The 18,944-nt window shown below is 41.2% G+C and overlaps 1 protein-coding gene across 8 annotated transcripts in view; it reads left to right on the top strand.

Annotated features, from left to right (window-relative positions):
- CHIC1 (cysteine rich hydrophobic domain 1) overlaps positions 1–18,944 on the top strand; it is a 138,149-nt gene that overhangs the window by 40,424 nt on the left and 78,781 nt on the right. For 2 of the 8 annotated variants that reach the window (XM_074278338.1, XM_074278345.1), the window contains exons 5-6: positions 1,960–2,019; positions 9,330–9,618. The exons of 2 other annotated variants lie outside the window; for them this stretch is intronic. In XM_074278338.1, coding sequence (XP_074134439.1) covers positions 1,960–2,019; positions 9,330–9,458 — 189 coding nt within the window. In that variant the 3' untranslated portion in view covers positions 9,459–9,618. 4 more of the 8 variants (XM_074278340.1, XM_074278341.1, XM_074278342.1 and 1 more) reach the window with 4 other exon arrangements.

Here is an 18,944-nt window from a genome sequence, read left to right on the forward strand (position 1 = left end):
TGTTGAATCACAGGATGCATTTCTATCCTCAAATCATCTACATCCTGCCTTTCTTCTGTGGCTTTAAGTAGTGTCTTTTGCAATCTAGTCATAGGAGGGGGTGATTGCTGGGGGGGGGAGTGCTGGTGGTATCACTGCCCCTCCTACTCCTCCTCTCTCCATCCTGAAAGGTGAAGTTGATGGGGGCGTGTCAATGACCTGCTCTGGTGTAATCCAGGTTGAAGCTGGGCTGTGAGAGTGAGAATCATCATGCCCTTCAAGTTCACTTAACTCCTCATGCCCTCTGGCAATATTGCCATCAATCTGTTTTTTGTCTTCTTTTTTTCCTCACACTTCCTCATCTGGCTGTTCTTAAAACTTTTCTTTTTTCTATAACTTGCAGGATTCTTTAAGGCCAATTGTATTATGTTGTATATATAGGATGTTTCCTTAGAAATTGGATCAGGACCATTATCATTATAATATTCATATAGTTGATCTACGAGTTTCCAATTATCTGCCTCTATTTCTTCTTCCTTGAAGAACCAAGGGGAGGCAAATTCTAATGTATCCACGAATCCATCAATCCCCCAAGTTACAATTAAACCCTGTCTTTTTATCAGTCTGAGTATGCTTCTTGTAGATCTCCTTCGGGATGGGGTGGGGGGTGGGGGTGTAGGTGTGGGAGAATCTTTTCCTAATATCTGCCTCATTTCAGCTAGAAAATGAGTTACTAGCTTAGCTCTTAAAGTAAGTACCCTATTTCCTGGTCACTGGGGACTTCTTCAGTGAAATTAGAGTCCTTAGTCCATGTTGGGTACCAAGATGTTAAGTGCAGGCTAGCTCCTTGGAGGCCTCAGGATCAGCCAGAGTCAGGATAAGTAAAAGTCTTTAAGCGGAGAAGGGAAAGAATCAGCCAAACATCTCTTCTCGATTCTGAGTCCAGAAGCTCCATCTTTCTTCTCCTCATCCTGCTGCCAAGTGAGACTGGTTGTCTCACCCCCCCCCCCCAATCCTTGCCTACAGTTATCTTAAAACCAAGCATTGAGCCAGCATCAATGGTGAGAAGAGCCATTTTCCCAAACATATGCTAATAGAGTCATTGTCTCCTATGGAATAGGTAATTAGTCTTAAGTGCTTGGTTGTCTGATTTGAAAACATCTGTTCATACAATTTTCTTAAAATTTGGTTTTCATCATGTGACCCCTTCCCCCCATAGATTCTAGTGGCTCTCTCTTACTTCCATTTGATACTCAAAACCCTTCCCAACCTAGCCCTTTGCTACTCGCCAGTGTTCTTATCCTTTACTCTGCTCTATGTACTGTACAGTCCAGCGACATTGGCCTTCTTGCTGTCCTCAAACATGTTCTATCTCTTCTGTTTGTGTCTTTATTCTGGCTGCCCTCCTCACTCGGAATGGCTCCTCCTGACTTCTGCATCTCTGAGCCCAACTTTGCAGTTGACGGTTCCCACTCTTCCTCACTATTAGTTCCTTCCCTTTTATCTTGTATGCCCATGATTGTTTGCACGTGGTCTCCTCCATTGGACCAAGAGCTCTTTGAGGCCAAGATCTGTGGCTTTTTGCATTTCTTAAACCTCAATGCTTGACCCAGCGCCTGGAACATTGTAAGTGTTTAACAGTGCTCCTTTTAACTGGCAGGGAGATCATTTGAGTTGCATTAGAGTAAATGGGGGGAATTCAGTGGTTTGGGGATGACCAAGAGCATAGCTGCATGGCCAGGAGAGCCTGGGGTACATTTGTGGGATGGCCAGTAGCTCATTGTAGCAGGAGTGAAGAGTATGAGGAGGACAGTAGAGGAAGGTAGGAAAAGAAGGGTAGAACTCTGTTAACTGGGTAGAGAGGAGTCTTCACTTTACTTAGGAAGGACTAAGGGGCTCCTGAAGATTATTGAGCAGAGAGGTGGCCAAATCTCTGTAAAAGAAAACTGATACCACCTTTAACCAACTTTATCTTTACAGCTTGGTCTGCACTGGAAGTTGAGTAAAAGGAAATGTGAAAGTAATAATATGGTGGAATATGTAAGTATGTATGAAAATATGCCTCTTCCCATTGTTTGGAGGGTGTCCATTCTAAAATGTTCAGTTCAGCCGAGATTATTGTTTGACTTTGACTTTGGTCTGCTTACTGTCAACCTTAAGGATTATGGATAATAACATAATTATCCTGAAAGCTACAACCAGTTGTTCTCTCTCCTGGTCCAAACAATAGCACACCAGTTTAATCCTCTTGTGAAACATTCATTAGCCATAGCAACAAAGTCAATGTGATGGCAACAGCTGCTGTTGCATGACGCAGAATTTGGGAATGGCATCTTGTGAAAGCATGCCATTTCACAGTGAAAAATACCAGTCAGACTTGGAGGCTTTGTGGAGGGAGCCCTGTCTTCTGGCCATCTAGCTTTGATTAAAAGGAAAACAGATTGGAAATTGTGGTTTTGACTTGAAGATGGTCTTAAGTGTTCTTAATTAATAAAGCACCGATCCATCCTCACATATGGTCAGCCTGAGAAGCTCCAGTGTCAGTTACATAGAGATGGAATAGCCATTTCACTACCTTCTGACTATTATGTTTCCTGTGTCTAGAACAGCAAATTGCTTTCTTTCATCAGTGGATGTCTTAATAAAATTTGGCTTTTTATGAGAACTTTTCGGTTGAATTATGAAAAGCTGAAATTATGGTTTTGGAGAACCAAAAGACCACTAGCCATGAAGTCTGAAGTCCCTGGATTTCGATGCTCGTCATGCAATTGCTAGCTAATGTTACCTCGAACGTTTTACTTGTCTGGGCCCCACCAGTTCCCTCTTCTGTAAAATTTGGATGTTGGGTTAGAAGGAATTCTGAACCTTTTTTCTGTTGTGGACCCCTTCTCAGAATCTAGGTTTTACATGCATAAAATAAAATACACGGAATTACAAAGCAAATCGATTCTTTGGACTGCAATTTTCAGAATATTAGGGGGAAAAGCTCAATTACCTCAGATTAAAAATCCCTGTGCTACCTGGTCTCTGAAGTTCCTTCCAGCTCTTAAGAGTTCTGTAATCTCTCCCTTTCCCTCTTTCTCCCTTGATTCACCGTAGGATGATTTCACCCGGGATCATGGTATAAACAACTCTCCAGGGCTTTGTTAATAATTCCTTGTCACCCTTCCTGTTCAGATTTGGGATCAGTCCACTGGAATCTTTATTTAAGAAAAGACCCCAATTCAACAAACCAGTCTTCCCTGTAGAAGGAAGGTTTTTCCCCTTCTTGTTGGAATAGAGCTCCCTCCCTCATTTTTAGTATTGACAGAATTACCAAGTGTTAGTGTTGTGAGGGGCCTGAGAAACCATCTAGTCCACCCAACCCCCTCATTTTACAGGTGAGAAAACTGTGGTCAGGAGAGACAGGAAGAGGAGAGGGATGATTTGATTCTGCACCCTTGCCCACTGGGCCACACTTAAGGTGGTGATCACTGATTTTACTCTTCAGAGTCAAACTCACTTAGGAGAGACTTTCAAATAGACTTGGGTTTGCATTGTATCTATAACTGAGTCCAGAGTATGCTCCCACAACAAGTGAGGAGAGATGTCAATGTTTACATGGAAATCATTTTGTCACTCTGTTCTTTTTTTTTTTTTTTTTTTTTTTGGTTGTTTTGCAGGTAATCCTAATAGAATTCCTACCAAAGTATCCCATATTCCGACCTGACTAAAGCATCATAATCCGATCATTTTCACATTATATGTCATTTTCTACCCTTAGTGCCTTGTTAGACAATTTTGGAAAGGAGATGGTCTATTTTGTTGTGTTCAGAATGTTATATTGCTAGCTAGAATAGTCTCCTTACTCAGTTATTTTTGTTGGTTTAAAAAGAAAGCAATTTGCACATTTTCCCCCTTGTTAAATGAGATTTGTGTTGCACTCAGAGTTTTTAACATGAACAATAGTTTTCACTTAAACATCTAACATTAGTGCTGATTTAAAACAAACAGAGCTTATTTTGAGCATGCTCCTTTTTAATTTGTATACCTCTTGTCTCTTTCTCAGTATGTTTTATTTGTCAAGGACATTCTTTCAAAGCTCCATGTTCCTGTAAACCCTTACAGATAAGCTTTTGGAAACTAGAACTCATTTTACTCGACTCTGCTTGCAAAGGGCATGCAATCAATAGCACTGGTTTGGTCCTGCACTTTGCAAAATATCACCTATGTTAGTGAGCTGGCTACTTAAACCCTAACTTAGGACTTGTAAATATTGCCTCCTTGCTTAATCCAAACTGTGATATGCCATGGTTTCCAGAATGTCAAACTGCTTTTACTGCATTGCCAATGAGTCTGCATAGATTTGTAAATTATGAATGACATTTGTAAGCATCCTCTTGATTGTACAACCTATACATGCCAGCTTACGGACAAGTGATAACAAATTGTCTTGAGATTGTTCAGGTGGCATTCTAAATCGTCAGTTGTAATAAGTAGACTTAAAATGTATAACTGTGCTGATGGTCTGCATTGTTTCTGAAAAAAAATTGGGAAAGATTGGGCTACATATTTACACACATACACACACATGCGTGCGCACTGTTACGACACATATGTTACACACATATATATGTCCCTGTACCATCCAGGACATTTTGCAGCCCTTTCTAGCTTGCTTTCCTTTCTTTCCACACAAATTTCCCATCCTCAAATGATATCAGACATGTCCCTGCCTTGCCAGGTCCTGCCCTCTACATGAGGTGCCTCATAACAATATCTGGGGGAGTTGGGTAGGCACCATTGGGAACCACTGACCATTCCACTCTGGACTTTGGGTGCTAGATCAGACAGCAGCTGCATCAGAACTGATTGTGGGTCCCAAATCCTTGTATACGGGCATTTTTTCCCAAACTTACCCAAACTAGAAATGAAAAAATTGTTTCTGGCATATATTTAGCTCAAGCTTCTTGTAGCTTCTACATTTATCATGTAAGAGTACCCAGTTGGGCTGTACTTGTGCCATGGTTAAATGTAAGAGGAAGGAACCCTCTTCCCCAATTCCCCTGAAGTTTAACAATTAAGCATTGGGAGGCTCAGATCAGGTTAATAGGGATGCTAGGGAAACACTCAGTGAGAAAGCATGACCATCTAGGATGAGCAGCATTATTTGATTCCTGGTGTTCATAATAGTGGCCAGAAGAGCCCTTTAAAGACCATGAAAGGCCAAAATTTTTGCATCTACCTGATGTTATATTATAAATGTTTCCTTCAGGTATCTCTTGCCTTTACTTTCAGCTTCATTCTCTTCCCTTCTTCCTTGCAAAAGAAGCAAAAAGCAAAAAGCAAGCAAAAAAATTAATAGATCTGTGTGCCTGCTAATAATTACATGTTTGCCTACTGCAAAATCAGATTCATTCCCCTCCCATATTTCAGTTCCCTATGGAGGTTAGGAAAACCCCAATCATCCAAATGATGCTTTTGTAGACTGTGACATTTGAATCCCCAGAATCGGTTACCAGCCTAATGTTTGGTTCTCATTAATAGCTTTTGAGTGTTAACCTCACAAATCTCATTTTCTTTGAGGAATTGAAATTTTGGCAGTCGCTTTGGCTACCATTTATATTATCCCTTCGTCTCCTCGCCCTCTAGGTTTTTTCTGAAGGATGACAGCAAGTTTGGGGTTGTTTTCATGAAACATGAAACACGTATGTTTAGATAACCAGGAGCAAAAGTTCCCTAGGGCGAGGGAAGACCATTGCACAGAAGGGTGAATGTGGGATACAGAGTCTTGTACTAGCACTTAAAGACTTCATTGAAGTACAAAAAGACTTTGATACTTTATAAAAGTATTTCTAATGCTGCTGTCCATCGTATTACAATTGACTCGTGAGCTTATCTCATTTTCTTAAGTTATCCACACATTAGCTACCCAGTTTTCTTTCTCTCACTTGTGTGTTTGCCTATATTTTTAAATGGGTCTTTTTTTTGAGGAGTCAGTCAGAAAGTTAGGTATAGTTGAGCATTGGGGAGATTTTCTTTTCAATGACATTGTCATGACGGCTTATAGATTGATGATGTCACGGAGTGCTGTGACTGCTCATTGCTTCCCCAGAGTGAATGAGAACTCAGCTCTCATTGATTCTCCCACGATCTATCCTTTGGGTTTGTCACATGTTTTGTGAAAGGTGGGGCTGGATTGAGGATTGCATATATTTGTCCTTCCCGGGTTCATCTATCCTACCTTCTCTTCTTGCCTTCCTGTCACACACATTTCCTTTCTTTCCAAGCCCCTCTCTCCTTTCTCCCTTGGACACTCTATCCTTACTTTGAAATAGTCAAGGCTGTTCCCCTCCTCTATGAGATTCTTATCTTAATGGACACTTGATGGATGGTGGATAGCCTTGTCCCTCTCTCCTCCTCCTCTCCAGCCCTGGATGGCCAGTTTGGGACTCTAGGTTATGTTTCAGTTTGGATATTCATTCCATGGTTATAATTCTTCTGGCCAGGTGGTCTTGCCTTCTTCTCCCATTCTCCTCTCCCTGTGTTAGATTATGATTGCAATCATAAGGGTTCATTAGTGGAGTTATTACAAGTTGGAAAAGTTTCCTTGTCTATCTTGAATAAAGATGTTAGGCTAAGTTGGGGGCAGAGGGAGAAACAAAACAAATTGTTTGATAAGACGATATACAGACAGGCTAAAAATATCACCCTTTCAAATAACTATAAACCATCTGACTAGGTTATTGTTTTCTCGTTTAAGGTTTGTTCTTTGGGAGGTTTTTTGAGGGGAAAATTCAGTCATGTGGTGAATACTAGTGTCAGAAAATATTGGCAGTTCACTAATACTTGCCCTCCACTCAAGGACGTTTCATTTCCATGTTGCCCCATAAACCAGTTTTCATGCTAATTTTTAAGCATGGAAAAATAACATTTTCACTTTCTTTTGGAAGAAAGAGAAGACTTGAGAAATCAAGCCTTGTATGAGTGACTCCTGACAAATCACTTTTGGATACATCACAAGCAATAACTCCCACTGTTGTGATCAGCACCTTTGCCATTTCTATTGAGCCATGTTTGAAATTTTTTTTAAGCTCAGAGGGGGATTTTTTGCCCTTAATGAAAAAGGCCGTAACATTTGTAAGTTTATGAAAATAGTTTTTAAATTTTTTCCAGTTAACCATTTTATTTTGTTTACAAGTAAAAAAAGCCACTTAAAAAAAAGTAGCCCTATTTGAGCTTAAAATTATAAAAGGCTGTTGTCCTGAGACTTTACTGCAGTGGTCCTCAAACTTTTAAAATAAGGGGCCAGTTCACTGTGCCTCAGACTGTTGGAGCACCTCACACTCTGTCTCTGCCGCCTCAGCCCATTTGCCATAACCAGGCGGGCCCCATAAACGTCCTCTGTGGCCGCATCTGGCCTGCAAACCCCTGCTTTACTGCATTAACCTGCTTGGGTGGGGTCAGGAAGGCAGAACTTCACCTCACCTGGTTAATTGGAGCACTTTGACCTGTGGGACTATTTTTAAATTCATTTAAGTTTCAGATGCAAAACTCCCCTGAAGGCAGGTCTCAGAGGGCCTTTTGGCCATCATTTTGGCCCTTATCAATGACTGTGCACAGCTTGGCTGGATTGTCAGGCTTCATCTCCACAGAGAAGGGAGCAGCTGTTTGGTATCGGTGCTCTGCTAAGGAAAGGGAAGGTAATTTTTACGTTTTTCTCCCTAGTTTTCTGCTCCTGACTGAGCATGCATTTCCTATTTTGTGGGTTCCAGTTCCCCAGATCATGGGAAATTCTGTAGTGGAACATTTTATGCTGAATTCTTACCCCAGAGGAAAAACAATCTCAGTCCTCCCTAATTCTGCCACCTGTAGCTTTAGTTCTCAGTGCCTCACACTTAGTAGACACTGAGTAGATAGATATTTGATGATGACTTGAGTATATAGTGGCTGCTGCATATTTAGTTCCCAAAGACCTGAGGAGACTGAAATTTGTCTCCGTCTCCTTACTTCCCTCCCCTTTAACCTGGGTCCCTCCTTAGTGATAAGCTCTAATAGAACTTCTAGAGGGGCCTCATCACCAGGGAGGAGCTAAGGGAACCCAGACTTTTTGAGTCCGTGGAATCTGAATGCACAGCTGCTAACTACGATCCAGGCAAGAATATCAACTCTGAGGACAGAGGCAGATGGTGGTGAGAGGGAAGCCCCACTTTGACATTTTATAGGGTAAGAATTTCACCTCTGAACACCTGGCTTACTTTTTCAAAGAGCCACATCTTGTAGATCTACGGGAAGGGATGGATGCTCTGGAGACATGGCAAGTCAAATGATTAAATATCCAAAAGCAAGTTGTTTCTAGCGGAAGTCAGGACTCTGCTGAGTTATCTTGGACTAGTGACTTCATTCCTTTGTACCTCATGTCCTTGTAGGATAACAAATCCAAACCTACCTCACAGGGGAATTGAGGCTCATTTCATACGTCAGTGTTCTCGGTGAGTGCTGGCAGACATTCTGAACATCACTGGTGTGTGTATTTCAGAAGGGATCCCCTTAGATCTAGCCTTGGTTTATTAACTGAACCACACAACATGAACACCACAGCTTGGCTTAGAGTAGCCCTGAGCTATTGCTTTCTACCTGTTAGACAACCCTTGTGGATTGGGAGTTTGCCCTGCAGATTATACTTCACAAACTCTTTACACATTTATATTATCCTTTCCCTTCTTATTAGACTTGGTTTGGTGACAGAAACACCTTTCGATTTTAAACACATGGGATTCTCTTACCCTTTCTGCAGGTCGTAAGTGTTGGCTCAGATGACAAACTCTTGGTCTTTTTTTTTTTTTTTGCCACACTGGGGATGCATTGTAGCTTTAGATTAGCATTTGCTTCTGCTTGAGACAGAAATATTTAAACTACTTCATTTTGTGTATATACAAAGTATTGTAGATGTTGAGAATATTACACTGTTATACTCTAGCATGGGACTTTGAATACCCAAATATTTTAAACTAAGGTCAGTTCAGCTTGGGAATTTAATATAAACAACTTAAAGCAATAACGTCTCAAGTAGTATTTGTGTTCTCATCCTTTTTGATTTTTTTAAAAAAATTATTTTAAACTCGATTTTATTTCGTCTCCCAAATAATAGTGTTTTAAAATAGATGAAGCTTTTAAACTAGTTATCAATATTTTAAATGAAATGTAATATCCAAACTCACTTGGCACCCCTAGTTATTTACCAAACAGAGGCATCAGAGGATTCCAAGGTGTTTTCTGGAACGATGATGAACAACAAGGCCAAAAAGCCAGAGAGGAGCCATTTCACAAGACACTTTGTTGAACTGCCTATCCTTTCTCTTTTGTGGCAGAGGACACTCGTTCGAACAGCTTTACCAGCAGAGAATGCTAATCATTTCTATACAAACCAAGAATTCTCCTGGATCTTCGAATGTTATATATCCTGTCAAATTATATTTTTTCCCTCCTGTAGAATGTAGTAATCTTCCCCTCCCCAGAAGAACTCTTCTTATATAACTGTGCCAAAACTGAAGAAACCTGCTTTTATGAACCTTTCAGTGCTGCTTTTGTCTTTGTTCATTTGTCAGATGTAAAATTGATTATCTCAGGATTGCAAAATTAAAGTCAAGTGCAAACCAACGATAGTCATTTTAAGTCCTGTTTTGTTGGGGCGTCTTTCCTTCCCTTCGGTACTAATCCTTACGAAGTAGAGATATGAGGCTCTCTTCTCCAATTGTCATCAATTCCCTATGAGTCTGATGGATTCATGCCTGCTATTTACTCTTAGATACTTTGGGTTGTGGATATGCTTTGTAAGAAGTCATCCAAGGAAGGTGGTGATTTTAGATGACTTTGCTCTTGACCCAGAATATTGCCTCTTCACTGTGGAATTGAAAGACAAGTAACCAGGTGCAACTAGACCTAGTTGAACATAAAACTCCAATGCTTTGTTCCAAGGGGGCGGGGGGAAATCTGCCCTTTTAGAGAGCCTACTACTCTATGGTGGGTTTATGAAGAAGTTAAGGATTAACATCATTGACTTGACTTACTTCTCAAACTGATTAAATATATAAAAACAATATCAGGCAAATAAATCATCTGGATTTTTAAAAATCCATTAATAAGAAGAAAGGCACGGCAAACTGAATAAAGACCCTGTAGTTAGTGTTTCCCACCAATTATTTCATATGAAGGATTCTCTTCCCAGTATTGTGTGTTCTAAAGTCCCTTGCAGCATTGACATTCCATGTCCCTAAGACCCTTCCAGCTTCCATGGCTTCCATCTCTAGCATTTTATTTACAGATGACTAGAACATCATGCAAGAAGATTAGAACTCTAAGAAGAGACGAAGGAAGTTGAAGAGGGGCCCTCCAAAAGTGTCCAAGGTAAAGGAATCACCACTTCTATTGACAAGGAAACCTTAGTCCCCTGGCATAATACACAATGGGGCTAATGCAACCCATAGCTTCCTTAATGCTAAGCCATTAATGGGCTTTATCTCTTTGAGTGCTGTGGATGAAGACCCTGTGAAATAGAGCATTTAATCACATTTATATTTTATTTTGGGGGAAATATGCCTATGATCTGCACACTTTGCACAATGTATTGTGCATATTTTCTTCTAAACTGAGCCCTACATTTCGATCTAGTAAACACTTTGTAATATGCAGGCTGTCTGAATTCCATCTCTGTCCTCTCCCCCTACTAGGTGTCTCTGTCACAGTTATTTCAATCAGCATTTTAGCTGTGTGCCGAGAGACAAAAAGGGCAATTTGTTTTGCCATTGAACCCCCGCTGAGCCAGGCCTGAAAGCTGTTAACATTGGCTTAGGGTTCTAAGAATCACAAGGGCCTTTGGTCTGTTCCAGACACTGAGTCACAACTGGGGCGGGAAAGGATGAAGAATGCATTTGAGTACAAGATATTAGAATGCTTCATCAATGGCTGATTTGGCTCCTCAGAGCAGTGGCTTCCCGTGAGTTGTTACAGCACCAAAAAGGAAGAACAGAGTGGAGATCCGAACATGGGAAATAATAGCTGGTGCAATCATGTGAGCTCCTGGGATCTGACTAAGTAATCAGCATGCTCCTCAAAGACCACTCTATTTTCCCCCTCCCTAGAGCAGCCATTGCAGTTTTAGGTGATGTATACTCAGAGACTTCAGAGATAAGTTTCAGAATGAACTTGACCCATGTTGGGTCTTAGGATTTAGAGTTGGAAGGTACTTTAAAAGTCACCTAAGCTAACATCCTCAATTTACAGATGAGGAAACAAGAGTTAGAGTGTGATCTTGGGTCACGAAAATCATATAAGGCATCAGGCCTGGAGGCAGGAAGACACTTCTGAGTAAATCACTTCACTTGGCTCAGTTTTCCTCATCTGTAAAACAAGCTGGAAAAGGAAATGATGAATGAGTCAGGATCTCTGCCAGGGAAACCCCAAATGGGATCACAGACGCAGACACAACAGATACCTTGGCCACACACATTAATTGAAGTGTTAAATTGCTTTCTGTGTCCTAGGCCTACAACAGAATTTTTTCCTGTTCAGCCATTTGTGCCCTACTCCATGTGATTGAAAATTAGAACAACACAGTTCCTGCCTCCCATCTCCACTGGCCATCCTTTAACACCAGTGCCACCTCTCTCTTTCCTAGTTCCTTGCCTGTAGTTTCTATGATCCTTTCCAACTGAATGCACGGTACTTTCTGCTACCTGTTGATGAAGTTAGCAGACTATATTGAATTGTGGTTGTTTTTCTAAGCTCCTTAAAGGCAGAGATAATGGATTATGATTAGGAGCAAAGAATATTCATGTTAGAATTCAAGATACAAGATCTGGTGGGATTTGAATTGAGGTCTCTGGATTTTAAATGGAATGTTTTCTTATCACTCAACAGAAATTACTCTTTCCAAAGTAACTGTTCACCTTCTAATTACCAAAGCCAGCATCCTTTTCCTCAATTGTCATCCTTCTTGATCTCTTGACCTCTCTGTGGCATTTGTTACTGTTGACTGGTCTCTCCTGGACACACATTGCTAGTTTTTAGTTGCCCTTGCTAGATCATCTCATATTCTAGCCCCCCACCCCCAACTTCCTTCCTAGACTCTTTTTTTCTCCCTTTACTCTCTTGATAACTTCATTACTCCCATAGATTCAGTTACCATTTCTGCGTAAACAACTTGCAAATTTGTATATCCAGGCCTACTCTTTCTCACAAGTTCCACTCTTACATCACCAATTGCCTTTTGCTTGTTGGGTTTGATTTTGCTGTTGTTGTTTTTGCTGCTTTTTTGGTGAGGCAAATGAGGTTAAGTGACTTGCCCAGGGTCACACAGCTAGGCAGTGTTAAAGGCTAGGTTTGAACCAAGATGTTCCTGAATTCAAGGCCAGTTATTTATCCACTATGCCATCTAGCTGCCAATCGCCTTTTGGACATTTCAAACCAGATCTCCCAAATCAGTTCCAAATTCAGCATGTCCTAAATAAAACTCTATTTCCCCCCCTCAAACTCATTCTTTCTAGTCACCCCGGTTTAAAAGCTTATATAGTCAGCCTTGATTCCAAATTGACCTTCCCCCCTCCCATATCTAATTATTTTTAAAATTTCCTTGGTTTTTAACTCCATTATATCTCTACTGTCTGACCCTTTTCTTTCCATGACAGCCAGAATTCTAATTCTAAACCTTACCACCTTTTGCCTGCACTATTACAACATTTTCATCAGTTTCCTTGTCCCTAATTTCTTTTCTATGTTGTCCATCTTCCACACAGTTGCCAAAGTGATTTTCCTAAAGCCACAGGCATGGTTAAGCAGCTTTGATGACTCCCAGTTGCTTCTGATCAAATGCCAGCTCCTTAGACACATAAAAACAACCTGACTCCGGCCTACCTTTCAAGGCTTATTACAGAATTCTACCATCCAGCCAAATGGATCTGCTTGCTGTTTGTCACATGCGATATTCCATCTCCTATCTCTAACTTCACAGTCTGTCTTTTAGATGTGGAGAGTGCTTTTTCACTACTTTTCACTTGGATTATTGCAGTAGCCTTCTGGTTGGCTTCCTTGCCCCACATCTGTCCCCACTGCAATCCATTCTCCCTCTCGCCATTGAATTGATTTTCCTAAAGCATAGTTTTGAACTTGTCACCCCTCTTCCCATTCTATGAACTTCAATGTTTCCTTTTTACCTCCAAAATCCAATATGAAATCCTGTTTGGCATTTATTGGCCTTCAGAATTTCACCCTTTCTCCCTTTTCCACTTTTTTTTTTTATACTCCCCCTCCCCTCCCTGGTGGTCTGTGTCTGGTGTCAGTAGCCTCCTGAGTGTTCCTCAGAATTTGCCATTTCCTGATTCTGGGCATTTTCTCTGGCTTCCCCTCATGTCCCTCTGCCTCCTGACTTCCTTGACTTTCTTTATGCCCCATCTAAAACCCCAGCTTCTATAGGATATCAAACCCAGTCCCTCTTTTTTTTTTCCTTTTCTGAGGCAATCGGGGTTAAGTGACTTGCCCAGGGTCACACAGCTAGGAAGTGTTAAGTGTCTGAGACCAGATTTGAACTCGGGTCCTCCTGACTTCAGGGCTGGTGCTCTATCCACTGCGCCACCTAGCTGCCCCTGAACCCAGTCCTTCTTAATTCTAGTGCTCTGTCTTGTGTCTGCTTCTGTGATCCCATTTGGGGTTTCCCTGGCAGAGATCCTGACTCATTCATCATTTCCTTTTCCAGCTTGTTTTACAGATGAGGAAAACTGAGCCAACTTGAGTGATTTACTCAGAAGTGTCTTCCTGACTCCAGGCCTGATCTTTATTCACTGCAGTACTATCTAGTTGCCTCTTCTCCTTATTGATTATCTCTGATTTATCCTGTCTATATTTTGATGGATCTGGGAATCTGAATTATTTCCTCTATTATATTATGAGCTCCCTGTAAGAACAAAGACTTTTGCTTTTCTTTGTAACCCCAACACTTAGCATGGTGCCTGGAACATGTACATTAATGTGATTCCTTCCACTTCTTAGAATCTCCAATTTCCTTCAAAACTTAGCTCAAGCCCTTTCTCTTACATGAGGCCTTTCTGGAGGTCATCTTGTGCAACTCCTTCAAGATTACACAAATAGTAAAGCATCAGAGGCAGAAGTTCTCCAATAAACTCCTTGAGGGTAGGGATTTTTGTTTTTTGTCTATTCCCAGCATGAGTGCCTGACACATAGTAAGTACTTAATATACTGTGCCACCATCTTTTCTTCTTTCTTGCACTGCTCTGGGGCTCATCTTTTAAAGGGCTGCTATGTAGGAGTGGGGGGGATACACCTCAGTCTCAGAAGGCAGAAGTTAGATGCCAGTGCTACCAACGAAATTTAAAGAAACCTGTCTATCCAGTGGCCATTTGGTCAGGGAACCCTTAGAGTTGTCCTTCCCTGTTCAGAATAGGATCTGAAGCTGCATTCTGCAGGGCTCTTGGCTACATTGTTCCAGGTGAGTGGAGCTTACGCTACTTCAGGCACTGGGATCTGAAGGTGCCGGGCTATTGGGAGGGAGGAATTGCCTCCTGAAGCACTGGGTCTTCTGACCACATTTCAGGAGGTGGAGCCAAGCTGATGCTGCAGGAAATCGAGGCATCCCTGGACAGCAGTGCTCATCATATAAAGGGAGGAACATACAAACTGCACTCTGGATTTCATTTAGTTGTAAAAGGTCCTTGTCCTCCCCCCATGTGACCTTGAGTGAGTCTCTTCTCCCTGAGAAAGTTATCCTTTGGTCTCGAAAGCTTTCTCTGATTCTGTGAGCAACATCAAAGGATTTTTAGGCTTAGAGGCAGAATAAACCTTGTTCGCCTATTCCCATCCCCCCTTAAACCCCGAGAAGCACAAGGTCACACAAGTACTATAAGATTCAGACTCAAGCCTTCCAGTTATGAGGCCAGTGCTCTTTCCGATAAGCCACTTTGGACTGGAGGTCCAAAGGAGATGCCCAAGCAAGTGATTCAGTGAGCTCTCGGTTGTGGTAATTGAATAACCAAACCAAAAACGGTCCCTGCTTACAGGGAGCTTACAGTCTACTGAGGGATGCAGCCTTTGAGCAGAAAAGGAAATGCAAGATTATTTGGGGAACGAGAAGGTTCGGAAAAGGCCTCCTCTAGGAGGTCTGAGCTTAGCTTCAGCTTTCTAAGACGTGAAGAAGGAGCACATCATACATTCCTGGTTTGTGGGACCGTATGGGCATAGACACAGCAGGAAATGTAGCGGAAATGGGGAGTGTTCCACTGAGTGGGAACCAACCTACAAGGACCTTTAGATTCTCATCTGAGAAGTCTACATTTTCTCCAAGGACAATAGGGAGCTACCAAGGATTCAGAAACAGAGGGCTAGCATGGACAGACATCCACCTTTAGAAAATGGACCTTGACAGTGAAGTGGAAAATGGATTGGAGAAGGGACATGTTTGACATAGAGAAACTAAGTTATTACAACAGTCCAGACAAGAGGCAATGAAGGCCTGAGGAAGGGTGATTGGATGTAAGGGAACATATTGTGCTGGAAAAGGGAGAAACAGGAGTATTTGGAAATAGACTGGATATATTGGTTGAGTGAGTGGGGAGCCAAGGATGACACTGAGGTTAGGAGCTTGGTAGACTGGGAGGACCATAATGGAGAGTTCAAAAGAAGGGAAGGATAAGAAGTTCTGTTTGGTTCACACAAACCTCTAAACAGTTGTCACAAAAGGTGCATATCATCGGCTGGGTTGTGCAGTGAATAGAACACCAGGACCGAAGTCATGAAGACTTATCTTCTTGAGTTCTAATCTGACTTCAGATATTTACTAGCCTGGTGATCCTGGGCAAGTCACTTCACCCTTTTTGCCTCAATTTCCTAATATGTAAAATGAACTGGCAAACCACTCTCGTGTCTTTGCCAAGAAAATTCCAAAAATGGGGTTTTCATGAAAAGTCACATATGACTAAAATGACTGAACAAATACACCATCTTTATTTTGAATTTTGGATGTTGATTGTTTCAATTTAAGTCTAAGACTTTACATTGATCTCTGAAAACCCATGTTCAACAATTCTGGAGTTTTTTCTTCTTTCATCTAGTATCTGACAAAGAAGTAACTCTTCTTGTCAAGTTCAAATCCTCTTTATAGACTTGGGATGGGAAATGCCATCTGCATTCAGAGAGAGAAGTATGAAGACTGGATGTGGATTGAAGCAGAGTATTTTCACCTTCGTTTGATGCTTATTTTTTTCTTTCTCATGGTTTTTTCCCCTTTTGGTCTGATTTTTCTTCTACAACATGACAAATAAGGAAATATTGCACATATTTAACCTGTATCAGATTGCTTGCTGTCTTGGGGTGGGAGGAGGTAAGGGACAGAGAGAAAAACATTTGGAGCACAAAGTTTTACAAGAATGAATGTTGAAAACTTTATGTGTATTTGGAAAAATAAAATACTATTGAGAAAAAAAGACTAAACCCTCTACTTGTGCCACTGAGCCCATCCCATCTTAGCTCCTTCAGGAACTTGTTTCTTCAAGTTCCTCCCCTGCCACACCCCCATCTCTCTCTCTCTCATCTCTCCCTAAATCTCTTTGCTTTTGAAAAAAGTTCCAGGAAGATTATAATTACATAAAAGAATTCTGTGCTATCTACTTAAGAAATGTATCCAAATGAGTCAATCATGAACCCAGTTGCACTCACTTAATTCTTGAGGCCAAGACTTGACAAACAAGTCTTTACAAAAGAACAAATCCAAGATGATTATCTGTGCATCTGTGAACATGACTGCATCCCTAATGGGCACCTAGTGTGCCACACTAAACAGCTTCCCTCCAGAAGGGCTTTTTCCTGAGAGGGAGCATGGGGCCAAGGCTGTGATGCCAAATGATAGCTGTGGAAAGGAGTGGGCAAAACACAGCCATGGGGAAACTAATAGTGAGAAAGGCACCAATGATGGAAGGCATGGTTTGTTGAGGGCTAAGGGAATTCCCCTAATTTCCATATAGTAAAATAGAGAGATTTTGGCAAGAGTGCTAGAAAAATAACTATCAAGGAAGCTCAGAGTTGGAAAGGGGCCTCAGGTTCCTTCTAGTTCAATCTGTATCTGCCAAAGAATCCCCTCTGCACATATGCCTCAAAAGCTCTTGAGAGTCTATGATTAAAAGAGATTTTTAAATAACGAATATTGTAACCCCCCTCAAAAAAACCTGAAAAAAATTAAAAACTAACAATAACAAAAACAAATAACAGGAGATAGTGAAGGATAGAAGGACCCAGTGTGCTATGGTCCATGGGGATCACAAAGACTTGGCCACAATTGAATAACCAAACAACAACTTCTTTCCTTCCTGAACCTTAAATATAAAAATTTTGAGTGTGAAAAACATAAATTGCAAGATAGCTAGGGTTTTTCATAAAAATAATAATCATAGCTAGCATTTCTATTGCATATTAATATTTGCAAAGTGCTTTAACTTATATTCTTTCATATTATCCTCATAACAACCCCTAGAAGTAGGTGCTATTATTATTCCCATTTTACAGATGAGGAAACTTAGATCGAGGTTAAATGATGTAAGTCACACAGCACAGAATTGAATTAAGGTCTTTCTGCCCCCAGACCCAGCACTAGACACTGTGCTACCTAGATTTTGTCTTCCAGCAACATCTGGATGCTTTGTCTGCTTCTTGGCCAGATTCTCTTTGAATTGTTAGGGTGAATGATTCAGTCACTACTTTTTGCACACATAGCATTTATAATGACTTTCTTCATATAGAAGAAACATAATGTAGTGGAAAGATTATTGACCTTAGAGTCATCAAAATCTAGGTTTAAGTCCCTTATTAGTAGCAAACCTTGGCAAATGACTTCCTCTCCTTGGGCCTCGGTAAAATGAAAGAGGTTGGACTTCATGGTCCCTGAGGTCCCTTCCAGTTCTAGATCTAAGATGCTATCTGTGACTTTGGGCCTCAGTTTCTTCTTCTGTAAAATGATAGTCTTTGGAGTCCTTTACAACTCTATGATGCTGTCCTCTTCTTTTAGAAACAACAGAAATATTTCCCATCATTGTACCTTGTATGCAAAAGAGATGTAACTAACAAGATCATTATGAGGTGCTGTGACTGAGCCTTCTTCACTGTCACCATGAAGACTCCTTGAGGTTTCTGAGATGACTGGGCCAGAGTGAGTGGGGCAGGCTGTAGTCATGGAAGGAAGCGAGAACACAGAGACTGAACACATAATTTTGTCCTTATTAGCAGCATACTTTGATTACAATATATCTCTCCATCTCTTGGCATTATATTCCAGAAAGGAAACCAATTGAAATTGTTATCCAAGTACTTTAAAAAAACAAGTCCATGGACCCCCATGTTAACAATTTCCAGTGGGCTAAGTAAGTTTCTCATGCCATGCAGTCAACTCAGAAACCAATAGTAGAGCCTTTCTGCCTTCCTTATTAGGGATTTGCCTAGAGGGGAATTTTGTGTGTTTATTTTACAGAATTACTATGATCCAATAGCTGAATGAACTGGAAAGCCAGGGAGGACAATGAGGATAAGAATAAATGGGAGCTAGTAGAAAGAGTGCTGGAATTAGAGGGAGGAGACCTGTTTTTATGAGTCCAATTTATGTCACTGACTGGCTTGGGGACATTGATTAAACTACTATCTGGATATCAGTTTCTTTGTAAAGTAGAGACAGGACTGTTGTGAGGAAAGAGATGAGAGGAATGGATCTTGGGACAAAGGTAAGACAAATAACATTTTAAGGCCATATTACACATGTGGCATAATGGCTTAGGCTAGTGGTCCTCAAACTTTTTAAATAGGGGGCCAGTTCACTGTCCCTCAGACTGTTGGAGGGTCGGACTATAGTAAAAACAAAAGCTCTCATTCTGTCTCCGCCCCTCAGCCCATTTGCCATAACCCGGCAGGCCGCATAAACGTCCTCAGTGGCCGCATCT

The sequence above is a fragment of the Sminthopsis crassicaudata genome, chromosome X (assembly GCF_048593235.1).
Source record: "Sminthopsis crassicaudata isolate SCR6 chromosome X, ASM4859323v1, whole genome shotgun sequence".
Lineage (NCBI taxonomy): Eukaryota > Metazoa > Chordata > Mammalia > Dasyuromorphia > Dasyuridae > Sminthopsis > Sminthopsis crassicaudata.